Source organism: Ascidiella aspersa, chromosome 3 (assembly GCF_963924565.1).
Source record: "Ascidiella aspersa chromosome 3, kaAscAspe10.2, whole genome shotgun sequence".
Lineage (NCBI taxonomy): Eukaryota > Metazoa > Chordata > Ascidiacea > Phlebobranchia > Ascidiidae > Ascidiella > Ascidiella aspersa.
The window spans coordinates 20,012,402-20,031,846 of NC_139449.1; the positions used below are offsets into that span (position 1 = coordinate 20,012,402).

At 39.8% G+C, this 19,445-nt stretch overlaps 1 protein-coding gene across 2 annotated transcripts in view; it reads left to right on the plus strand.

The window, feature by feature from the left end:
* The first annotated feature begins 1,980 nt into the window (after positions 1-1,980).
* LOC146160669 (uncharacterized) overlaps positions 1,981-19,445 on the plus strand; it is a 40,995-nt gene continuing 23,530 nt past the window's right edge. Inside the window, exons 1-2 of one of the 2 annotated variants that reach the window (XM_083385555.1) lie at positions 1,981-2,199; positions 2,672-2,801. In XM_083385555.1, coding sequence (XP_083241681.1) covers positions 2,186-2,199; positions 2,672-2,801 — 144 coding nt within the window. In that variant the 5' untranslated portion in view covers positions 1,981-2,185. Of the gene's footprint in view, positions 2,200-2,671; positions 2,802-11,775; positions 12,121-19,445 lie in introns of those variants that run through there. The other variant, XM_083385556.1, reaches the window with a different exon arrangement.

Here is a 19,445-nt window from a genome sequence, read left to right on the forward strand (position 1 = left end):
CCCTGAATTAGGCTATATGTCTTAATTGGTAACCACGCGATTTTGATGTTTTTCAGTTATTTTTTCGGGTTTATGCAAAAACCCAAAAGTTGATATTGTTGTCAACCACTATAAAAATGCATAAGAAAAACAAGACGCAGGGTATTTTAGAAAAATGTTGTGTAGCCTATATTCAGTTGAAATACAAGGTAAAAATAAATTCAGAAAATTAACCGAGCATATTATTAAAATAGAAAATTTAGATAATTGCAAATCACATGCGAAAAAATACAGCTAATACTGTTCTTGCATTTGTCCGAACGAAGTTCGAACTAAACAGAATTCGTTATAAACTAGGTCTGGATATGGGTAATTCTGCCGACTCGCGTATACCGTATATTGCTCTAATGTGGATATAAAGTTTAACGTCGTTTAATATAATTTAAAGCTAAATTTGTTGGATAAAATTTTAACGGAACGACAATTTTAAAAAGCTGAATAGGCTGATAGTTTTTTTTAAATTTTCTAAATGATTTACCGTATGTGCGTTTTTAGTCGATTTTGACTTGAAATAACTTTGACCAATTTGAACTAATGTGTAAATTTTGACAAAATTTGACTTATTTTTGGCAAGTCACAAAGTAATGTCCTTATTTTTATCCTTGAAGACGGAATCCTGACAGAAACCAGAATCCTGATTAGATTGACTGGGTGTTGACCCTTGAACCCGACAGTTAAAGTCACGGGTCACTAGTCACACAGTTCCGATGCGAAGGCCCGTCGACTTGGTGAGATTGAGAAAAGGGATTATCATTTTCTGTTAACAGAAGATTTTCCTTTCGGGTTGTTTTTCTATTTACCTATGACAAGGGATTGCAGTTTTGAAACAAAATGTAATACAGTGTTGTGGTATTTTTTACTTTCGTCAGGATATTATATCTATAACTTGTTTGAGTTTTGCACAGGGTTTAAGTAAGGAGAATGTGACGTTTTTCACGAGTTTTACACAAATCCAATGTTAGGTTTGCATTTCATTAAGCTACATAGAATATTTGTTTCATTAATTGATTACCGGAAAATATGCAGTTTAACTGAAATTAAAAACACACTATTAAAAGTGTGATTTTTTTTGTTGAGTACAACTATGCTAAAGAAAAACACTTGGCTATACTAACTTAGTTTCTAGTACCGAAGTTTAGCCAAAATTGTCTTTATTTTGGTATTTTTAGGTGTGTTTTAGCTTTAATCAAAGGTTACTAAATTGTAAAATATGAAATGTACAACTTGTTAACAGCCAAAATTGTGGGTATATAGATCATTTTTACTTAAATGTTACTTTGGTTTTAAAACAGATCTATGATTTTGAAACTTTCAAGTTTAAACCGTTATATAAATCTTTTTCCATACTTTACTGCTAACAATGTGTTTATTGTTTTTGTCAAGTCAAATGTGATAATTACTAGATCCGGGGTTATTAATCGGGGAGAATTTTAAAGTTTTAAGGTGGAAATCTTATTTTCGTGTTTTTCTGTATTAAGAGCAGAGTTCACTACAAAATCTAAACAGTACAGGTGTTTTTAGCAAGCAAAAAAACTTGATGTACCATTTCTTACTAATATGTCACAATGCACTACGTGTGCTTATTTGTTTTCAATATATATAATATCATTCAGCAAAGTTTATTATAAATAATGTGGTACTCAAAGAGCAGATCAAAAGGTTACAGTTATAAAGAGAGTATATTTTCTTTTGCATTAACATGTTTAAAGGTATTTATTTGCAGGTGCTAATTTTCTTAGGGCACAGAGTTTTGAATAGCAGTTGAAGGGTTCCTTGGGAAGCAAAAGGTTGAGAACCACTGTACAACTATGGTTTAGGCCTAGAGTATATTTGATATAAGAACCACATGTAATGTTTGTAGCATTTATGACATGTTTACCCAGACATGTTTATTGATGCATGTTTAAAATATTATTACTTGTTTCTTTAGGGATATTTTTTGCTGCACGATGTATTGTAAATCATTTATTTGCATGGTAAAATAGCCAAAGGCAGCAGCAGTTTCTGCAGGGTGGTCTACTTGCAAGCCATAACCCGCCACTTCACTATGAACATCCTGGTCTGGAGCTGTTAAGTTTGCAAACTCTTTGATATATGAAGACTGCTGAAACCGAGTTTGCCAGTGTGTTATCATAAAGTTTCACCAATGGCAAATACAAGGTGGATTTATGTTTATTTTTCTTTTGCATGGCAATTAGCGTAAAGTTTATAAATTCTTTCTATAAGAAACAAAAATTTTAAATGTAGTTTAGAGCAACAGCATCCAAACCATGGAATAGCCAAATTATGAAAAACCATGGAATAGCCAAATTATGTTTAATTGCGATCGACTGAAATGTTTTTTGAGACTTAACGGCGACTGGTTCAGTAAAAAAGTTACAAGAACACTTATTAAACATTTTAAGCGTTAATTACATTCCAAGCCAGCGATGGAAGTTAGTTTGTTATGTCAAAGAATGCTTAATTAGGCTTGTGACAACAATATGTCATTTTAATGTTTCACTTATGTGCGACAGCTACTGTAATGACGCAACAGAGCGATTGACCGGTTGATCCGGCCGTTGTATTGGCTACCCGTGTTATAAACCAACAGTGTGGTAAATGGATGGCATTACAATGTTTTATTTTGCAGCTATGGAGGCAGCAAGGTACCCCCATCGACTATCAGTCAGGACAGACAGAGGCAGCGTCTTCGGCGGCGAATGGAACAAGAAGTTGCTGAAACAGACGAGGATCTACCATCATTTTCTGAGCCAAGAAGGGTCAGTTGTATAATTTTGGCAAAACTTACAGTATCTGTATAATTGATAATGGTTGTGTTATAAGTTTACCCAAAAACAGAATGACAAGAATACTGATACAGTTTATTGCATAGCTTATAAAAAATTAGTTTAGTTCAGGTTTTAGGCATAATTAAAAAATTTAAAAAATACTAAGTCCTACTATTGGTGGTTTTAGCTATACTGCCAGTATATTTCATGTTTTTGGCCACAGGAAACAATAAAATGTTTTTCACCTTATTTTTTTATTGTGAAAGCATAATTATATATACAGTATATGTACTGGGCAAATTGTTGGTTTTAAATTTTACTATCAATATAATTGCGAGTTCTATATGGTTTGCAAGTAGTGATATTGATTTATTATTATGACTTGAGTTGTATAATTTTGGCACAAATTACAGTATCAGTATAATTGGTAATCGTTGTGTTATAAGTTTACCCAAAAGCAGAATGACAAAAATACTTATACAGTTTATTGCATAAATTATGAAAATTTAGTTAGGTCAGGTTTTAAGCATGACTAAAACTATTTACTAGGTCCTACTATTGGTGGTTTTAGCTATACAGCCGGTAGATTTGCATGTTTTAATTTTTTACCAAGTTTGGTCACAGTAAACAAAAAATGTTTTTTATTTTAATTTTGCTTATTGTGAAAATATAATTATATATACTTGTACCCGGCCAATTGTTGATATTAAATTTTACTATCAATATGATTGCGAGTTCTATATGGTTTGCAAGTAGTGATATTGATTTTTATTATGACTTCAGTTGTATAATTTTGGCACAACTTACACTACAGTATAATTGGTAATGGTTGTGTAGTAAGTTTACCCAAAAGCAGAATGACAAGAATACTGATACAGTTTATTGCATAACTTCTGAAAATTTTGTTTAGTTCCGGTTTTAAGCATATTAAAAATATTTAAAAGGTCCTACTATTGGTGGTTTTAGCTATATAGCCGGTAGATTTGCATGTTTAAATTTTTTACCTAGTTTGGTCACAGTAAACAAAAAAAATGTTTATTTTTTTAATTTTTCTTATTGTTGAAATATAAATATATATATATATATGTACTCAGTAAATTGTTGAGTTTGAAATTTTACTATTAATGATTGGGAGTTCTATAATCTATATTGTTTGAGAAATGATATTGATTTTTATTATGACGATATGCAAAAAAACAAGTAAGTGAGCCTATTACCTAAAAAGATTACTTTCCTGTATGAGTTCAGTGATATAAGCACCCTTGACCTCATGGTGGCTTCATTCCAAACAGGATTCAGTGCTTTAAAATATTTGCCTAGTTATTATTCCATTTTTTGTGTTCAATTGCCTTCTTTGATTATATTTTGTTGTTTTCGCCTATTGCTTCACTGCTTTGAAACATCCTGTTTGCTATCGATTTGAGTGTTTGCATTGGAAACCCTTGTAATCTCGGCAGTAGTTAATATTTTGATCTGATCTGCAAGTGCTGAAGCACACTTTAAACTTGTGCGTTTACAAAGCATGTCTATTTATTCAGCACATAAAACAACAAGGCGATTTGTGGTCATTGCCTGCAGTTTGAAGTATCTTGTAGTAAATAACAACTACATGAGTGGGCTTGTATTATGTAAAACCATTTAAAATGCAGTATGATGGTAAAACGGAATTAGGATTAGTTAAAATAATGTGATTACATTAAAGTTGTTTTCAGATTATAAGAAATACCACAAGCATTTAAAATAATGTAAATCACCATCTAGTATTACTTTTATTATTTAAATATTGCAGTTTAATATCTTTCATTTAATTTTTGCTTTGTAAAAGTAAGCGTTTCCACTGCTGGTGATTAAGTGACTAGATTAAAAGCCCTGAAGCATTCTGGCGAGTTATTTTGGTCTGGTGCAGTCTCGGCGTCGACACGTATTACCATTGTATTGCTTGTGGGTGTTGCACGGCTTTGGTAAGGCGTTGTACAATCAGCTTCGGGCCACTTTGAAATGAAAAAATCCTTTTCTTATAAACCTTGTTTTGTGTTATTTTTACACGCGTTGGGTAGGTTACATGGCAACAGTTGTTCTAACCAATTCTAGTTTTCGATTAATTTATTTAAAATCTTATTAGTAGGCCGTATTAGAGTCGACTGTGTTTTTGGTGGACGCCGGAGTGCAATCCCACCGTGCAGCAGTTGTCCTGTTTGCCGCAAACACGCAGTAGAAGTGCAAGCCACAGCGGCGTTTGCCACTTGTCAAACTCCAACCGCAGCCGATCGCCACTTACAATGTTGAAAGGTTGCAAGACAAGGACGCGTTGCAGTTTGTTTGCAGGCCTTGTTATTTGCCAAGGGCACTTCAGGTCGCGCACCAATTTACTGTTACAACACATAGCCGCGGCTCGCTCCATATGGGACATGGTTACTAATACACAACGCGTCCCGATATTTTCATAGGCATACGCTTCTAGTTCGTGTCAGTTCTTTATGTTGCAAAAGAAAATGACATCTTTGTCAAATTTCGGCAGTGCATCCCGTTCTAAATATGTTTTTCACATTTCGCCGGCACGTAAAATGAAACTACTTTACAGGCTTTTGTTGTGCAAATTTCAGCTTTCGCGCATCGAACAGCTGACAAGCTACAGCCGTCTGATCGTGACGAGAGGCCAGTCCACGTCGAATTGCCCGTCTGTCCAATTAACCGCTTAAGCGGGTGTTGGAAATAGCCCTTTGAGCAAGTACGAAAATATCCGATTACTGAAATTGACAAACATCCTTTTGTGCAGGCGCTTTTGCCGCGCACCAACTTGGCCTAATAGTCTCGCCGTAACTTTTCTTGGGTATGTTCTCACCATAACGTCACGCCCCCTGAGGGAACCGCTTTGTGCCGCGCTGTAACTCGAAATGTGGGAGTGTCTAAAACTTGTAGGCTCTTTAGGTGTTTTGGCCACATGCAAGTTAATGTCGAAGCTTAATATCTCGCAACCCATGATTGACTGGTCGTGCGAACGACTGCGTCACTATATGTGGGTCGCACAGTGGCAGGATAATTTCGACCGCCACCGGCAGCACACCATTTGCTTGTTAAGTTCTTGGAAATCAAGAAACTTAACGAAAAAGTTTTAAATCCCTCTATACAGCCCCGAAAGGCATACTTACACCCGTCCGCATATGGAACATTATGTGGGAAACGTTTGATTTTGGACTTCGAACAATGGTGGAAATACGTACCTAGGTCAGTGGACCTTCTACACGATAACAAGGTCGTTGTTCATGATCACACCACGCCACCAAAGTGGCAGAGGATAGCGTCAAACTCACTCACTTGTCTCATTCTTGACCCAGTTGGCCTGGTTGGCGCCTCCACCGTCTACTCCGCGTTGTTTGCGAGCAGAAAACAAGACGGTCAATACCGTTGTCGTCACCGTTGCTTCGCTTACCCAAACATGCGACAACTCTCTCGCAGGCAAGCACCAAACCGATCTTCACTAATGTCACGCCTGCGGTTGTAACTTACAGTGGGGTGGAAGTTGGTAATGACTGGCGGCTTGTGACACTTTGATCAACTGAGCACCACGGTTGTCGGCGAAGCCAAGCACCGGGTATTAGTGCTACAGCCGCTCTATAAAGCATATGGACCGATTCCGAAGCGTCGCCACTCGTATTGTAAATATTTGTGCTGGCTGCCAAGTCATTGTGTTGTGTATTTGCTCCCGAGTTAAACAGGATGCTGAACTCTAGTTTAAGCCCCATACAGAGAACTTTTCCTTGACTGCTGCTGGTTCTTATATAGAATAAATGTCGCGTACTCTTCCAATTTATCACCATAGTTTCTTCAGGTCATCAACTACTCGGTCCACTAGATTGCCCTCAAATCCTAAAAAAATAACTTTTTAACTGAGCAAAACATATAGATCCGGTTCTTCCATTTTTTACTATATCAGCTTGAGAACCCTATGTAATCGATGTGGTTTATAAGCGTAGTTAAATTAAGCACCACTTTTACTGGCGTGGGCATGTTAACAATAAATAAACCCACTGAAAAACGTGTTGAAAAATATTACGATTTAAAAGCCCGTATCATCTTGTCGTGATTTACAGCCATTTGTTTCCTTTTAGCTGGGTTATACTAGTCTGCTATGAGTGTTCATGGCAAACAATAAATAAAACATCGGTGACCTGAACTGATTGTGATCTGTCACGCATCAATTGTTCAAGTTACTTAAAAAGGTACAGCATGGTAAAAACTAAATTGTGGTCATGCCGCATCAATCTTCGGGCACTTTCTGGCGCAAAGCTGTAACAAAGTAATGGCTGTTTGTTGTTAAAGGTTGCGTTGTTTCATTTTCCGTTACGTTAAATGACTTCGGCCAATAAGCGGCTTCTTTGCCACTTTTTATACAGTCTTGGCGTATGACATCATTACTAAACAAAGCAGAAGCCTGTCTGTTGCCGACAGGAGAGAAGTGTTTGCGATTAAGTATTCAGTTGTATAAAGAACTTTGTGCCCGACTTACTATTGAATCGCAGATTGGCGAAGTTAACCAGCGCCAGGATATCGCAGAAGTGGGTGACGGGAAATAAATCCGAACTAGAGCCGATGCGATTTAATGAATAATCGGTCGAGTAATTAGCCGTTGTCGTCGTGGTAAAACCGGTCTCTTCAAATTCAACACGAGAAACCAACCATCCCGCTCGACGAAATTGCGACGTGGAATTGCTTATTTCAAACACAAGCGGCTTCTTTTAAACGCGAAGCCACAATTAGAATAAACGCTGTTGATAAAACCACAATCTCAGTGAACGTGGAGAAACCCCTCGGGGACTCTTCGACAGAGAACGACAACCGTTGAGATGCGTCGCCCAATTTATAAATGTTTCAAGACCACCAGTCTACCAGGTATCATACTAATACACTGGATGAATCATTTCGGTGATCTTCATTGCATTCAGATTAAAGAAAATGATATTGCGCGGTCTGTCTAATATGTTTAATACAGCTTAATATCAAATATATGCAACCTTAAAACGCCAAAAAACTACTATAAGGTAAAATGTTGTTACTAAGAAAGTAATTTTTCACACGTTTTCTGGTTGGTGATAAAGATTGAATATTAATTCCGCTACAGAATGTTTGTAACACGAAATATACAAGAATATTTAAACATTCAAAATCAGTGTGAGTGATTACATATACATAAGGTTTGTTTAAAAATTAGTCGTGAATGTAATTTACGTAGACGGAAGAGCTAGTCGCCGTACGTCAGAGATCTTGAAAAACCTGTGAAAACAAATTACCAACTTTCTTCGCTCTATTCTTTTACTATTGGTAAACTGCGTTCTTTAGCGCGTGGTATGGTCTGTGTTTTAAGAAAAAGGGGCAACATCATGGTTAGGATCAAATTAGCATCACTTAGCACCATTAAGACGCGCATCAGAGGCGGTCATTGATTTGCTGTCCGTCGATATCTACATTACGTTTCATCACCTGCCTTGATTCGGCAACTCGACGGCGCCGATGACGAAATCATCTACTCCCGGGGCTCGGTCTTTTGCGCTGCAGCTAATGTGTGTGTAAAGAGAGCGTAGTCGTCTTGCATACCTCCTTGAAAGCGCCGATCGCTTTAGGCAAAGTCACAATTAGCACTGTGACGCATACGAGTGAAGCTGTTTATATTGGTGTTTCTGTGGCGACCCATCCATCCGCCCGCATGTAGAGCGCACTGGCGTGTCATCAAACTTTGTTTTCGTTCGCCATATATATCGCCTGCAGCGTTTATTGACGCGAGCTTTTCTTTTAACGATCCACGGCAAAGTATTTGCGCTGAACAAAACAGTACCTTCCGCCAAAATTTTCACGTGAATTAAACGTTTGATGTCCACTGGATTACTACCCTTTTCTGTTTTAATCAGGGTTACCATACCGTGCGTGCATATTTGTAAGATTTGTGCCGATTTTTGGTTGCAGTGTCTTAGAAAATACTAATGTACTTATTTCTAAGAAACGTGTTTTGAGTTTTGTACTTAGTTTGTCAATTTTTGAAGACTCACTAAACTTTTTATTGCATGGTTTCTTGTATTTCCTTTATATAACGAAAATCAAGGTAAACAAGTTAGACCATATAATTATATATCTGGCCCGCAATCGTAATTCTAACAGTTGTCCGGCCCTTTATAAAAAAGTTTCATGAAACCTGGCCGAAGACACCACGCCTCCTTTTATATACAAATTTTGGCATTTTAACCAAATAAACGCATTTTCCGCGTTTCGCACGATTAAGCTGCTTGAGCTTCATTTTGGCGCAGGGAATAACACGTGTTTATATGATTATTTGGATGCCCCCCGCCCCCAAAAAAAGAAATCCTGGAGTTAACAAGAGCGTGTTAATATTTTTGTCTTAGCGGATGGTAACCCTGGTTTTAATACTTACGCGCTGCACATCGTAAAATAATCGGACGCTCCCTGAACGCTAGAAAATAGTTAACCGACAAACTATGTGGTGCTATTATGCTTTGTAATGGACAAAGTTATATACGCAAATTTGAATGCTGAAGTGGATATTGGGGCATATTAAATGATCCTATCCACTGCTCCTTTCATTTCTAAGAAAACGCTTTTTCAGCGTACTTGCCGTACCTACACAAACACACAACTGCCTTGCTGCCATCTCTAGTTAAAACGAATTCGACTTTTGTGCTTTTTTCATCGAAATACATGGACGGAAAATCCTTTGTCTTTTAGGAAACTGGTGAAATAGTTGCAAATATTAGGCATATTTATAGCGGAATACAAATTTGATTCAAGTGTTTTTTAACATACCAGTAGAAAGTTTTTAACATACCAGTAGTTTGTTGGTTTGTCTTTTCTGTTTGTATTTATAGTGATCGTTGTTGACAAAGGGGGTAACATACTGTTTTTCAACATAAACAATTTTTTTGTAATTATCTTTTTTAGTCGATAATTGGATTGCATTAGATATTCGCCAAGCGATATAATATTGCTAAACCTTTAGTACTTTTATAACAGTGGTTATAAAAGTTTACTAAGCCCAAAAACTGTCAATTCATCCGCAGCAAACATCGCAAAGTATTCTACCTTTTTTATTTATTACTTCGAAATAGCCTGCTGACATAAATTTAAACCTACAGGAAAAGAGTTGACCAAGTTAAAAAAATGTAGAACTGCAATAGACACATCTGGGCCAAAAGCGAAGGCTTGATGCAAAAGTTGAGTTTGTTTGAACGTATGACGTAGGTATTAATTTTATACCTATGTAAAAATGCCTGTGTTGGTGTATATTTCTTAAATGGCTGTAACTGTGAAGAAACAACAGATTAGATTATGGGTTTAATAGACTCTTTGCAATATCAATCGTTACAGTAAATAAACTTTTTATTGTATGTAACCGATTAAATAACTTTTTATCTAGTTTTCCTCCCCAATTCCAACCTGGAATAAATTTTCTCCCAAATTTCAAAATTCCTCTTTAAGGTAGCCAAAGGACTCCCTTTAACAACTACTGTTCTTTAGAACGAGAATGGAATTATGTACCAGCAAGTCGTTAGTTTTTTGACATGTGTTTAAAGCTTTTTACGCGAACATGTGCACATAGCAAACGCGCGCAAATTACGGCATGAATGTGTAGCATGTCTTGTGTGTCATTGTAATACTATAAGGAAGAGATTGCATGTTCTACAATTCGAATCCCTTCATGGCTAAAATTGAACAATATGAGTAGTATGACAGCATACGCAAAATTAAAAATATAGTTTTTGTGTCACGATGGCCTTTTCAATTAAGTCTATTTTTGCACTTAAATTGTTGACTTCAATGAAATTAACTTCTTTCCTGTTTCGGGCCGATTGAGTTTATCTATCGCAAACATCTCGTGTCCAGCCTAACATCATTTATTATTATCTTTCGTTAATAAAGATAGGTCGGCCACTCGATATTTTTAGACAAATTTAAGATATGCTTATTGGCGCCTGCTGAGATTCTTCGCCCAGTAATCGACATTCCAGGGACTCTTTTAGTCTGGTCGTTTACCTCAAAGTGTTCTGGCCTAGCAGCGAAAAGGGAGAAATTCTTTTATTCAGTTTTCGCCCGCTACCTTGAGTCGCGTTTGTTTGTCCGTCCCAAGGCCGCCACCCAACCATTCGACGTCACTGGCTACTTCCAATATTTGATCACGGCGCACTCGACTGGGAGTCGGGTGGCGCGATATACATGGCTGAGCGTTAGCCTACTGTCTGTTAACCCTGCCTGGAAATAATTAGATTTTGCGAAACGCATTGAGTGTGGAAATATGTGGCATGTGTTGTTTACATACGACACCTTCCTTTAATGTGTTGTTTTTGTAAAAAAATGTAAAAAGCGCTGTCTACAAAAACTGTTATTATTGTTAGGGTGTAAGGAGCAAGCTGGGCCTTTTTACAAGCGACGTTTGGGTGCTGTCATATCAGGTTTCTCGTTCGAATAACGCCATCGTCCCACCAACTGTTTGTGTTTGACCTGGCCCAGTCGCCATCTTTCGTTGTAGAGCTCCATACGGAAGGCAGTGATTCGCGTAAAGCGGCCTCAAAGGGCGATGGCCTACTGGGCCCTTACGTTGGTACCGTGTGTATTGTTCACTAGGCATCTAACGTCGCGAGAAAGGGCCTGCGTTACCGCGCTTGGTCGAATGTTTTTGTATAGGCCTATTTTCTCTCGAACAGCCTGTCTCGGGAAGTTGCGCGTTGGTTCACTGCAGCCTTCCGCGCCGCCTTATTCGCCAGCAGCCCGCTCGCTCTCACGGGCATCTCTTGCCTGCGCCGAATCAGTCACAATGCGCAGTGCGCCGGACTGGCTGGCTTGCTTGCCTGGCTGTTAGGTTGTGGGCCAACAAGACGCTCATCGCCCTGCAGACCGTTGTACGTGACCGGGATGTTAGACAGTCATTAGGTCGTTGATGTCCAATCGTTTTTGAGAATGTTTTCCCACTCGTTTTAGTGTTGTGCCACCCATCGAGGTAAAGTAATCACTCAGTTAGGTCCTGTTTTGTTTATTAGAACTCAGGGCAGTTAGTAATCATATACACAAGGGACAGACAAATAATGCTGAGGTTGTGTTTCAACTTGAAATATATTGATTTGAACGACATGTGACTTAAAAAGAATCTTTACTACCTTGTTGTTTACCAGGTGATTTTTAACAGTATATATATAATGTATCCTTTTTCTCGAAAGTGTGTTATGTAAAGTTGTTGCCTCATTGACTTGAAGTCATGTGGCACAACCGTGGATATTATGGAAATAGCAACAGATTCAATGGATATACACAGGTTCGTTCAAACATTTAATATTTTCACTGTTGTTTATTTATTTTTGTACACTCTCCACATTGTAGGCTTGTTGGAGGTATGTGTACAATGGTTTTATACTTTAGTTTAAACAACACAAACTTTGACAAAATTCAATCAGCACTGTTTCTTTAGTTGATGTTGTTTATAAATATAAATGAACTTAGTTGGTATGATTATCACGCGTGCAAAAACTGACCCGGCCCTCGTTATATATATGTTAAGGTAAGAACTGTTTGGAGAAAGGCTCCTTAAACGTCACGGCCACTCATTTATTGTGAGCAGTGTGACGCAACAGTTCCAAACACGCGTTATATGGCCAAACCTGCTTGGTTTTAACCCGCGGCGTCAACAGTGAGTACCGACACTGAATAAACCGCACCTGCTAAACATATGGTAGAATACACGAACGATTAATAAATAGAGGGCTGTTCCGAACAGGTCGTATCGTTAAGCGGAATGCCATCGTCCATCAGACCAACATTTGACGCGGTCGTTGCGATATAGGCATTGTGTCTGCCTACTTCCGATTGTGTCAGTTTTCGCAATTGGCTGCTTCCGACGCAGTTGGCTGTGTGCATAAGAGCGATTACGCCGTGATGCACGTTTGTAACAAGGTATATGACTGCCTACGATTCGGTAAAAACAGGTATATTCAATAAAATCACGTCCCCTTAACAGCAGACGGCCAGACGACTGATGCCATCGCTTAATCGATTTTGTCTACCGCTAAACACCATATTTTTGGCGATGTTTCACAGCGCGTTAGTTGGTTTAACAGGCTAGCAAGCATTCTCCATACCTTTACTGCAGTGAACGTGCAAAGGAGCGTTGAGTAAAACACGAGTTGTTTGGGAGTTGGGGTGGTGAAACTACGTGTTAACAAATTGCCACAAGCTGTAATAAGCTTAACGGCGTGTCGGCTTTATTGGCAAGGAATTGACGGACGAAGACCGTCACTCCATTGGATTATCACTCCTGGGCCATAAGTCAAGGACAACACTTCTGTCGGTGCTCTTGTCCTCGTTGAAGCACCTTTTAAACGAACACCGTGAGCTGCTCGCACTGCGTGTGATATCCTTGGCAATGGCCGCATGGTGAGCTGTGTGGTCCTCACTTTATGTGCTTTGCCTCGCCCTCCTTGTGGTTTCCCAGCTTGTCTCCAGCCGCGCTCAACAGCATCCTTCTAATTGTGATTTGTCGGATTCGGCTCGTAAAAAGTTGTAAGCAACGACAGGTTTACGGCCGCTGTTCGGCCTTTGTCGCCCGCCCGACACAACATTGCTCTATCGGGCCGCCATGTGACGGCTATCACTAACGAACAATAAACACGACTTTTAAGAGATCGCATCTCGACCCTTTTTTGGTCGCGTGTGGATACTGTTTGCCCAGTGGAGCCCAGTCGATATGCCGCGATGTTTACATCCGCTTCGCTCGTCCGAAAGGTACACGTTTATCGAGCAATTGACATCAGTCTTTTTCGCCGTATTGCCTTCTATTGCGCTTATTTGGTTTCCATTCCCGACCAACTGTTTCTTCGCAAGTTACGTCCTGGCCCGGCAGTTGTTTCTCGGTCACGCCTGACCGAATGCCAATGCTGCCACTGGCGTGTGCTCGCTGACGTCACTGACAGGTCGAATCCCATCACTGCGAAAACCTGGTGTTTTCTCCTAATTTACGGTGTTCTTTGTCGAAACGCCGTCGCTATGCTGGGTGTTTTGTAATTTGATTTGTTTGTCCTTAATTCATAGCCATAAATTTGGCATAAATTCGGCAAGCACAATAACAGTGCTATTTTTTTTAAAATTAGTGTGAACAATTGTTTGCGGAAAACTACGTGCAATTTAAAAAAAATTATGGTAATAATTACTTTCTTGTAACAGTCGAATGTTACTTTACCACCACCGACATCAGCAAATACTTGACACCATATATTATTATTATGTCGGTTCTGCAGAGGGGTATTCTTAGATTGATAGTAAAAAGGTGATTTGTTCATTGTATTTTTTTACTCTTATTTATATTTGAATTACGGTAATAAATTATCTAGATTAAGGATATTGTAACTCTGGAATTTAGTTCAAGCCTCTATGAATTTGTGTGAATATGTCGTACCATTCTAAACAGCACCGAAAGGGTCTTCTGGTGTGCTGTAAAACAATAGGACAAACAATAGATCGCGCATTCGGGGAACCTGAGTTTCACTGTTAAGTATAAGTGTGTATTTCGCTTTGTTTCGCTCTGGTTTGCCTTACGGTAAATCTTCAGCGTAACTCCCTATTACACTAGGACTAGGTGGTATACAGTAAAAACAAGCGTCGACTTACGCTATTTCCAAATCTCTTAGAGTTAGACGGTGTATTTTACAATTTGTTTTGTTAAACAATAGTGAGGCGTTGTAGTCCTGGCAGGTTTGTTAAATGTTGTAAATTTGAAAGGTTATAAGTTTGTCAATTCCAAGAATTTTTCAATCAAAGAATAATACTATGTCTACGAGTAACGACGCGTTTTTACAACTGTTTATTCATTGTTAATCAACAAACATACCATTTTACAACACAGAGACACAAAAGGCCATTTGTTTAAAAAGGAAGCCGAACGTATTCGATTTTTGCAGGTTGAACTAAATTAATGGGAGCTGCCATTTTTAATATCTTGTCATCTCGCCTTTTTATAGGATACCGAGTGCTTTTGATGTGCACATACAAACTGTCTAAAAACTGAAAAAACGGGGGCGCAAACGCGTGATTAAGAAAGAGATCCTCGCGCTTTTTCCCGTTAAATAGTATTGTAAACTGGTCTGTAGTGTTCCGTCTCGCGAACAGGCTATAGGCTGCGGGAAATACCCAGACGCTAAGTGAATCATGTGCCAGTCTTTCACAAAAGTAACTGGCCTCCTTGAGATTATAGCTGGCGATTTCCGAAAGAGCTCCGTCGCCGTGTGTTATTTTTTTCTATCCGACCTTAACGCTCGCGGATGTTGATTCGGAAGCAGACTACCGCTTGTTTAGCTCTCCGTGTAAGGTGCTGTCTGTCGTGTTATGACCGAAACGTTTAGTTAGTGTATTTAAAACGCTGTTGTGCGCCGCATGTGCGCGCCAACCCTAGCCGGGATTTATCTTACTTGTTTGAATTGTTGCCGATTTCGCTTATCCATCGGCTGGATTATATTTTTCTGATCCTTGCGAGAGAAAGGGTCGCCGTTCGCTAACCAATACATTTATTTGCGTTAGAAGCAACAAGGCCGGGGAACTTACAGCGCATTTTTATTGCTCATTCGAAACGTCGAAAGTTTGCCGGTCGGTATTGTATCTCGGTAAACCCCAATTGCGCGGGCGTCGGGCGTTTTGTGACTTCGACTTTCGGCTGTTCGACAATCAACTGTTTTTTGTGTTTTGTTTCCGGTGTTATCTAAGCGAAACTTTTCTTTCGGTCCAAACCACGCTTACTTCGCTCAAAGCTTTCGATTACTTTCGCTAGTGGCAACGCCTCTAATATGTGACAACATAATTAAATAATTGCGTCTTAATCGGCACCAGTAGACACATAGAAAAATACAGTTGTCAGTTTTCTTAAAATAATATGCTTTAAAATAACTGCGTATAGCTTTTAATAGCAACCATTTCCATCGTAGTCGCACCCTTCTGGGCTCACCCGAACCGTTTTGTACCTTGATTTCGGTGGATCGCGATCGGAGGTGTTCAACTTACACTTAAGCCGCTAAGCCCGATCTCATCGTTACCTCGTTAAGCATGGTGTCGCGCTTCATCGAAGATTAGAAGCTGTTTGATATCCACCTCCCAAGGGATTTCCCCAACAAGCACCTTGACGTGCTTGATATGCCAATTGTACGTTTTGGCATTTCACATTTATTCTTGATTTACTCGCCCTTAAATTTTGGTGAGATAATAACTCGCTTTGCTTTTATATATTAACTTTTCGTGGGAAGTTTAGATGTCGTTTGCATATAACGACCACATCCGTCGGCATGATTTTCGCGATTGGATCATTAAATGCACGCGGAAGTTTATTCCCTGCCCAAAATACACTTATTGTGGATCACCCGAAGTGAGTCAGACTTTGCCATTCCGTTGTGCACGCTACGAGATCCTAATACAGACAAGTATTTTTGCGTCTCGGGTCTCGAGTCTGGCTTCGATTGCGCAGAAATCGATGAAGACGTGAATCAACTGCTTGTGTATGCAATGTGAGGCGCACCCGGATAATGAAAGTGCCTTTTCTTGCATTAGCGCCGCGCGATGCCTAATGAGACTTGGTCGCGATAAGGCGCTAGCTAACGCAAAAACAAGTGTGTCGATCAGTGATGGCAGACCGATATCTCTATGACGTCACAAAGAAATTGTAATGATCGCTGGTGACCGCGTGACGTCGAACAGTGGTCGCATTCCAGCGATGGTAATTTGGTAAGCAAGTGTCCGTCCACCTGCGCCAATGCGATGGCCCGAGGCACACCGAGGCCCAGATACCGCGCGCGATAAGATGGTCACGCCTTCTACAGCTGATGCCGTTTGTTGCCGAAGTGCATGGCGAGGTATGCCGTCACGTTGTTGATGGGAATAGTCTCGTTGGAAAGTTAGTAATGTTGGATGCAAATTGCAAAGGGGTTGTTTTTGACTTGACGACTGCGAGAATGTTTGTTTGGTGTTTTGCTGCGGTGCCGCGCTACATTAAAGCTGCTTGTGATTGCCAGTTAAATACATTCAAGACTTTACAGCTCCCCAACTCGGCACCCTGCGCTGTAACTAACAACTCCAGTTAGGAGAGCCGTCGAATTTTTGGCATTTTTCGACCGCCCGTACGCCTGTGGCATCTTAAATCCAAGGGCAGCGATGTGTGAATGCGGCTTTCACCTCGACGTTGGTTCTCAAAATAAGGGAACGCTTCGATTCCGTTTGTTTTCTAATACAAATTTCAAAGCCGAAGACCAGTGAGACAGCGCCGAAATATTATCTTAACTTCGTTGGCCAGTATATATTGGGACAAGGACACATGATTTCAAGAAAATGCATAGGCCTGTTGCGAGTTTGAATGTAAATAACTCACTTGGATAGCCAGACTGTTTATACCATTCACTGCGAAAACGATAAAACTGACATTTGCTACACTATACTACTGGAATGAATGTAGATAACACCGAAGACGTATTGGTTGTGTTTGCATCCTTAATTCGGGCATACTGTTCCCAGCCAGCCAAGCTATAGCATAACATAGGGCGGCAGTGTACCACCACTGGAATGCACCACTACAATCATGGGCTTATAATTGTGATCGCAGCCTTGCACATCACCAGCAATCGGACGCGGACGCTACCTCGACGAATTGAGCCTAATTATCCGCCCGTGAATTATGCATAGACGAAAGCACCGTTCGCTGGCCCATCTATGCTCCACCCCCCCTTTGCGCCGCTATTTGTCACTTGTCAGCTGCAATAGGCCGAATTTTGGCAATGGATGCATTCTATCACACCCTGTTTGCAGTTGGAAAGGGACTGCGTTTCCTCATTTTCCAGTTTACAGTATGGTCTAAGTTCAACCAGTTAATAAAGAAACCGCATTTGTCGTTGTGGATTTTTTATTTAAGCCTGTACTGCAGGAAAATTATCGTTCGCTTGCTCCTGTGCTGCCGTTCACGCAAAATTTTCAATTAGCCTGTCTACAACCCTTGTTTTATTTTCCCAAGGATAACAATTTATTTAATTTAGCACAGCCAACACAAATAATGTGGCAAATTTTACCTACACAACATGCAATATTTAAAGTACCATAAATTCGTGTCTTGCTCTAAAAGGAAAAAGTTGTCGGCTAAACCTTTTGACAAGGAGCAACGTCAGGCCATGTTTTTTGTGAGTTTCGTTGTTCCAGTAAAGGGTGGATTTACCGGTTCGTGACATTGCTTAGCTGTTTTTTTTTTAGCCGCCGCATTGAAAGTCAACCTCTACCACTGGTTTATGGCCCGCCATGGTAACTTAGGTTTTAAGCAGCCAGTGCACGAACACTGATAAAAGTATAAACAAGTGCGCTAATGACTGGCGTATGTTGATCATTTCGCCCTCCATATAGATGCAGCAGCATATGTTTCCTTTTAACGGCCTGTTGTTGATTCTGCGCGCGCCATCTTTCCGTCGCAGCGATTCCTAGACTATAAGGTTGAAAATATGATTTTGTATACATTTCAATTCTTTGACTCGTAGTTAAATTGATACTGGTCGACTTCTATAGTCTACGGGATGTCGTTTGTTCATCTTTAAGATGCCTAGTTACCTTTCAGAAGTTTTTTTTGTCATTCGTTCGTCGTTAACTCTTGACAGCCTGGTTTTGAATATTGTGCTGTTTTGTTATTGCTAATTGTTCCATAACCAATTCAACCAATTTACACTAATACATGCATTTTCGCTTAGATCGCTCTTTGTTTTCTTTTTAATATTTTATTTGTTTGTTTTTTTCTGGTTGAATAATTTACAGAGAGTCCTCTTTTTCTACCAGTATTTTTAAACATTAAGCGAAGTAATTTTAATCGTGTAGAAAGCGTCGTGTGCTATGAACAAACCGGTATTTATTGTTTTGTGTTGGGCATTTGGTCACTGCTTGCTTGATGTCGTGTTGTTTACGTCAGAAACCCCGCGTTGGTCATAAATTGCATGTTTACGAATGGCCGCATTGCGTTTATCTGTACGGCGGCCCGCCCTTTTGCGTTTAGCGTCGTTCGTAAACTTTTCGGTGACGTATGTACTTCGCGGTGCTTGTACAGATGCAGGAAGTTCGCCCGCGACTTTCGATGCCGCGATACCGTCGTACAAATAACAAACAGTCCTCTCCGTGCAACGCACTTAAGCAAATAGCGTATTGCGGCGTGTGTCTATTATTTCAGATACAGGTGCGAACCGCCGCTACCGGAGATCTAACTTTAAACAAATTTAATGTCGATGTTCTGGCAAACACGGCAAATTTATTGCTAATCGGACACGACCTTGCTTTAGTAGAGAGTGGCACTTCAAGTCGTATGAAAAAAAATGAATTACTCCGTAGTTAGCAGTGTATAAAACGGGCGCCAGACGCGCTTGCCGATTTACATTTTTCCAGGCAATCATGCTGTCATTAACGGGAAGACTTCTTCACGCTTGTCGGAGACGCTTGTCAACGAAGCAGCGGAGGTAAATTCGTCGACCTCCCGTCGTATATTATGTCATTAGTAGATCGTTGTCTGTGCTTGAGCCACTTCTGCCCGAGACGTATGTTTGCGAAATAGTGCTTCGGTGTATACGATTGCCCGGAAGGTGCTGGCAGCTG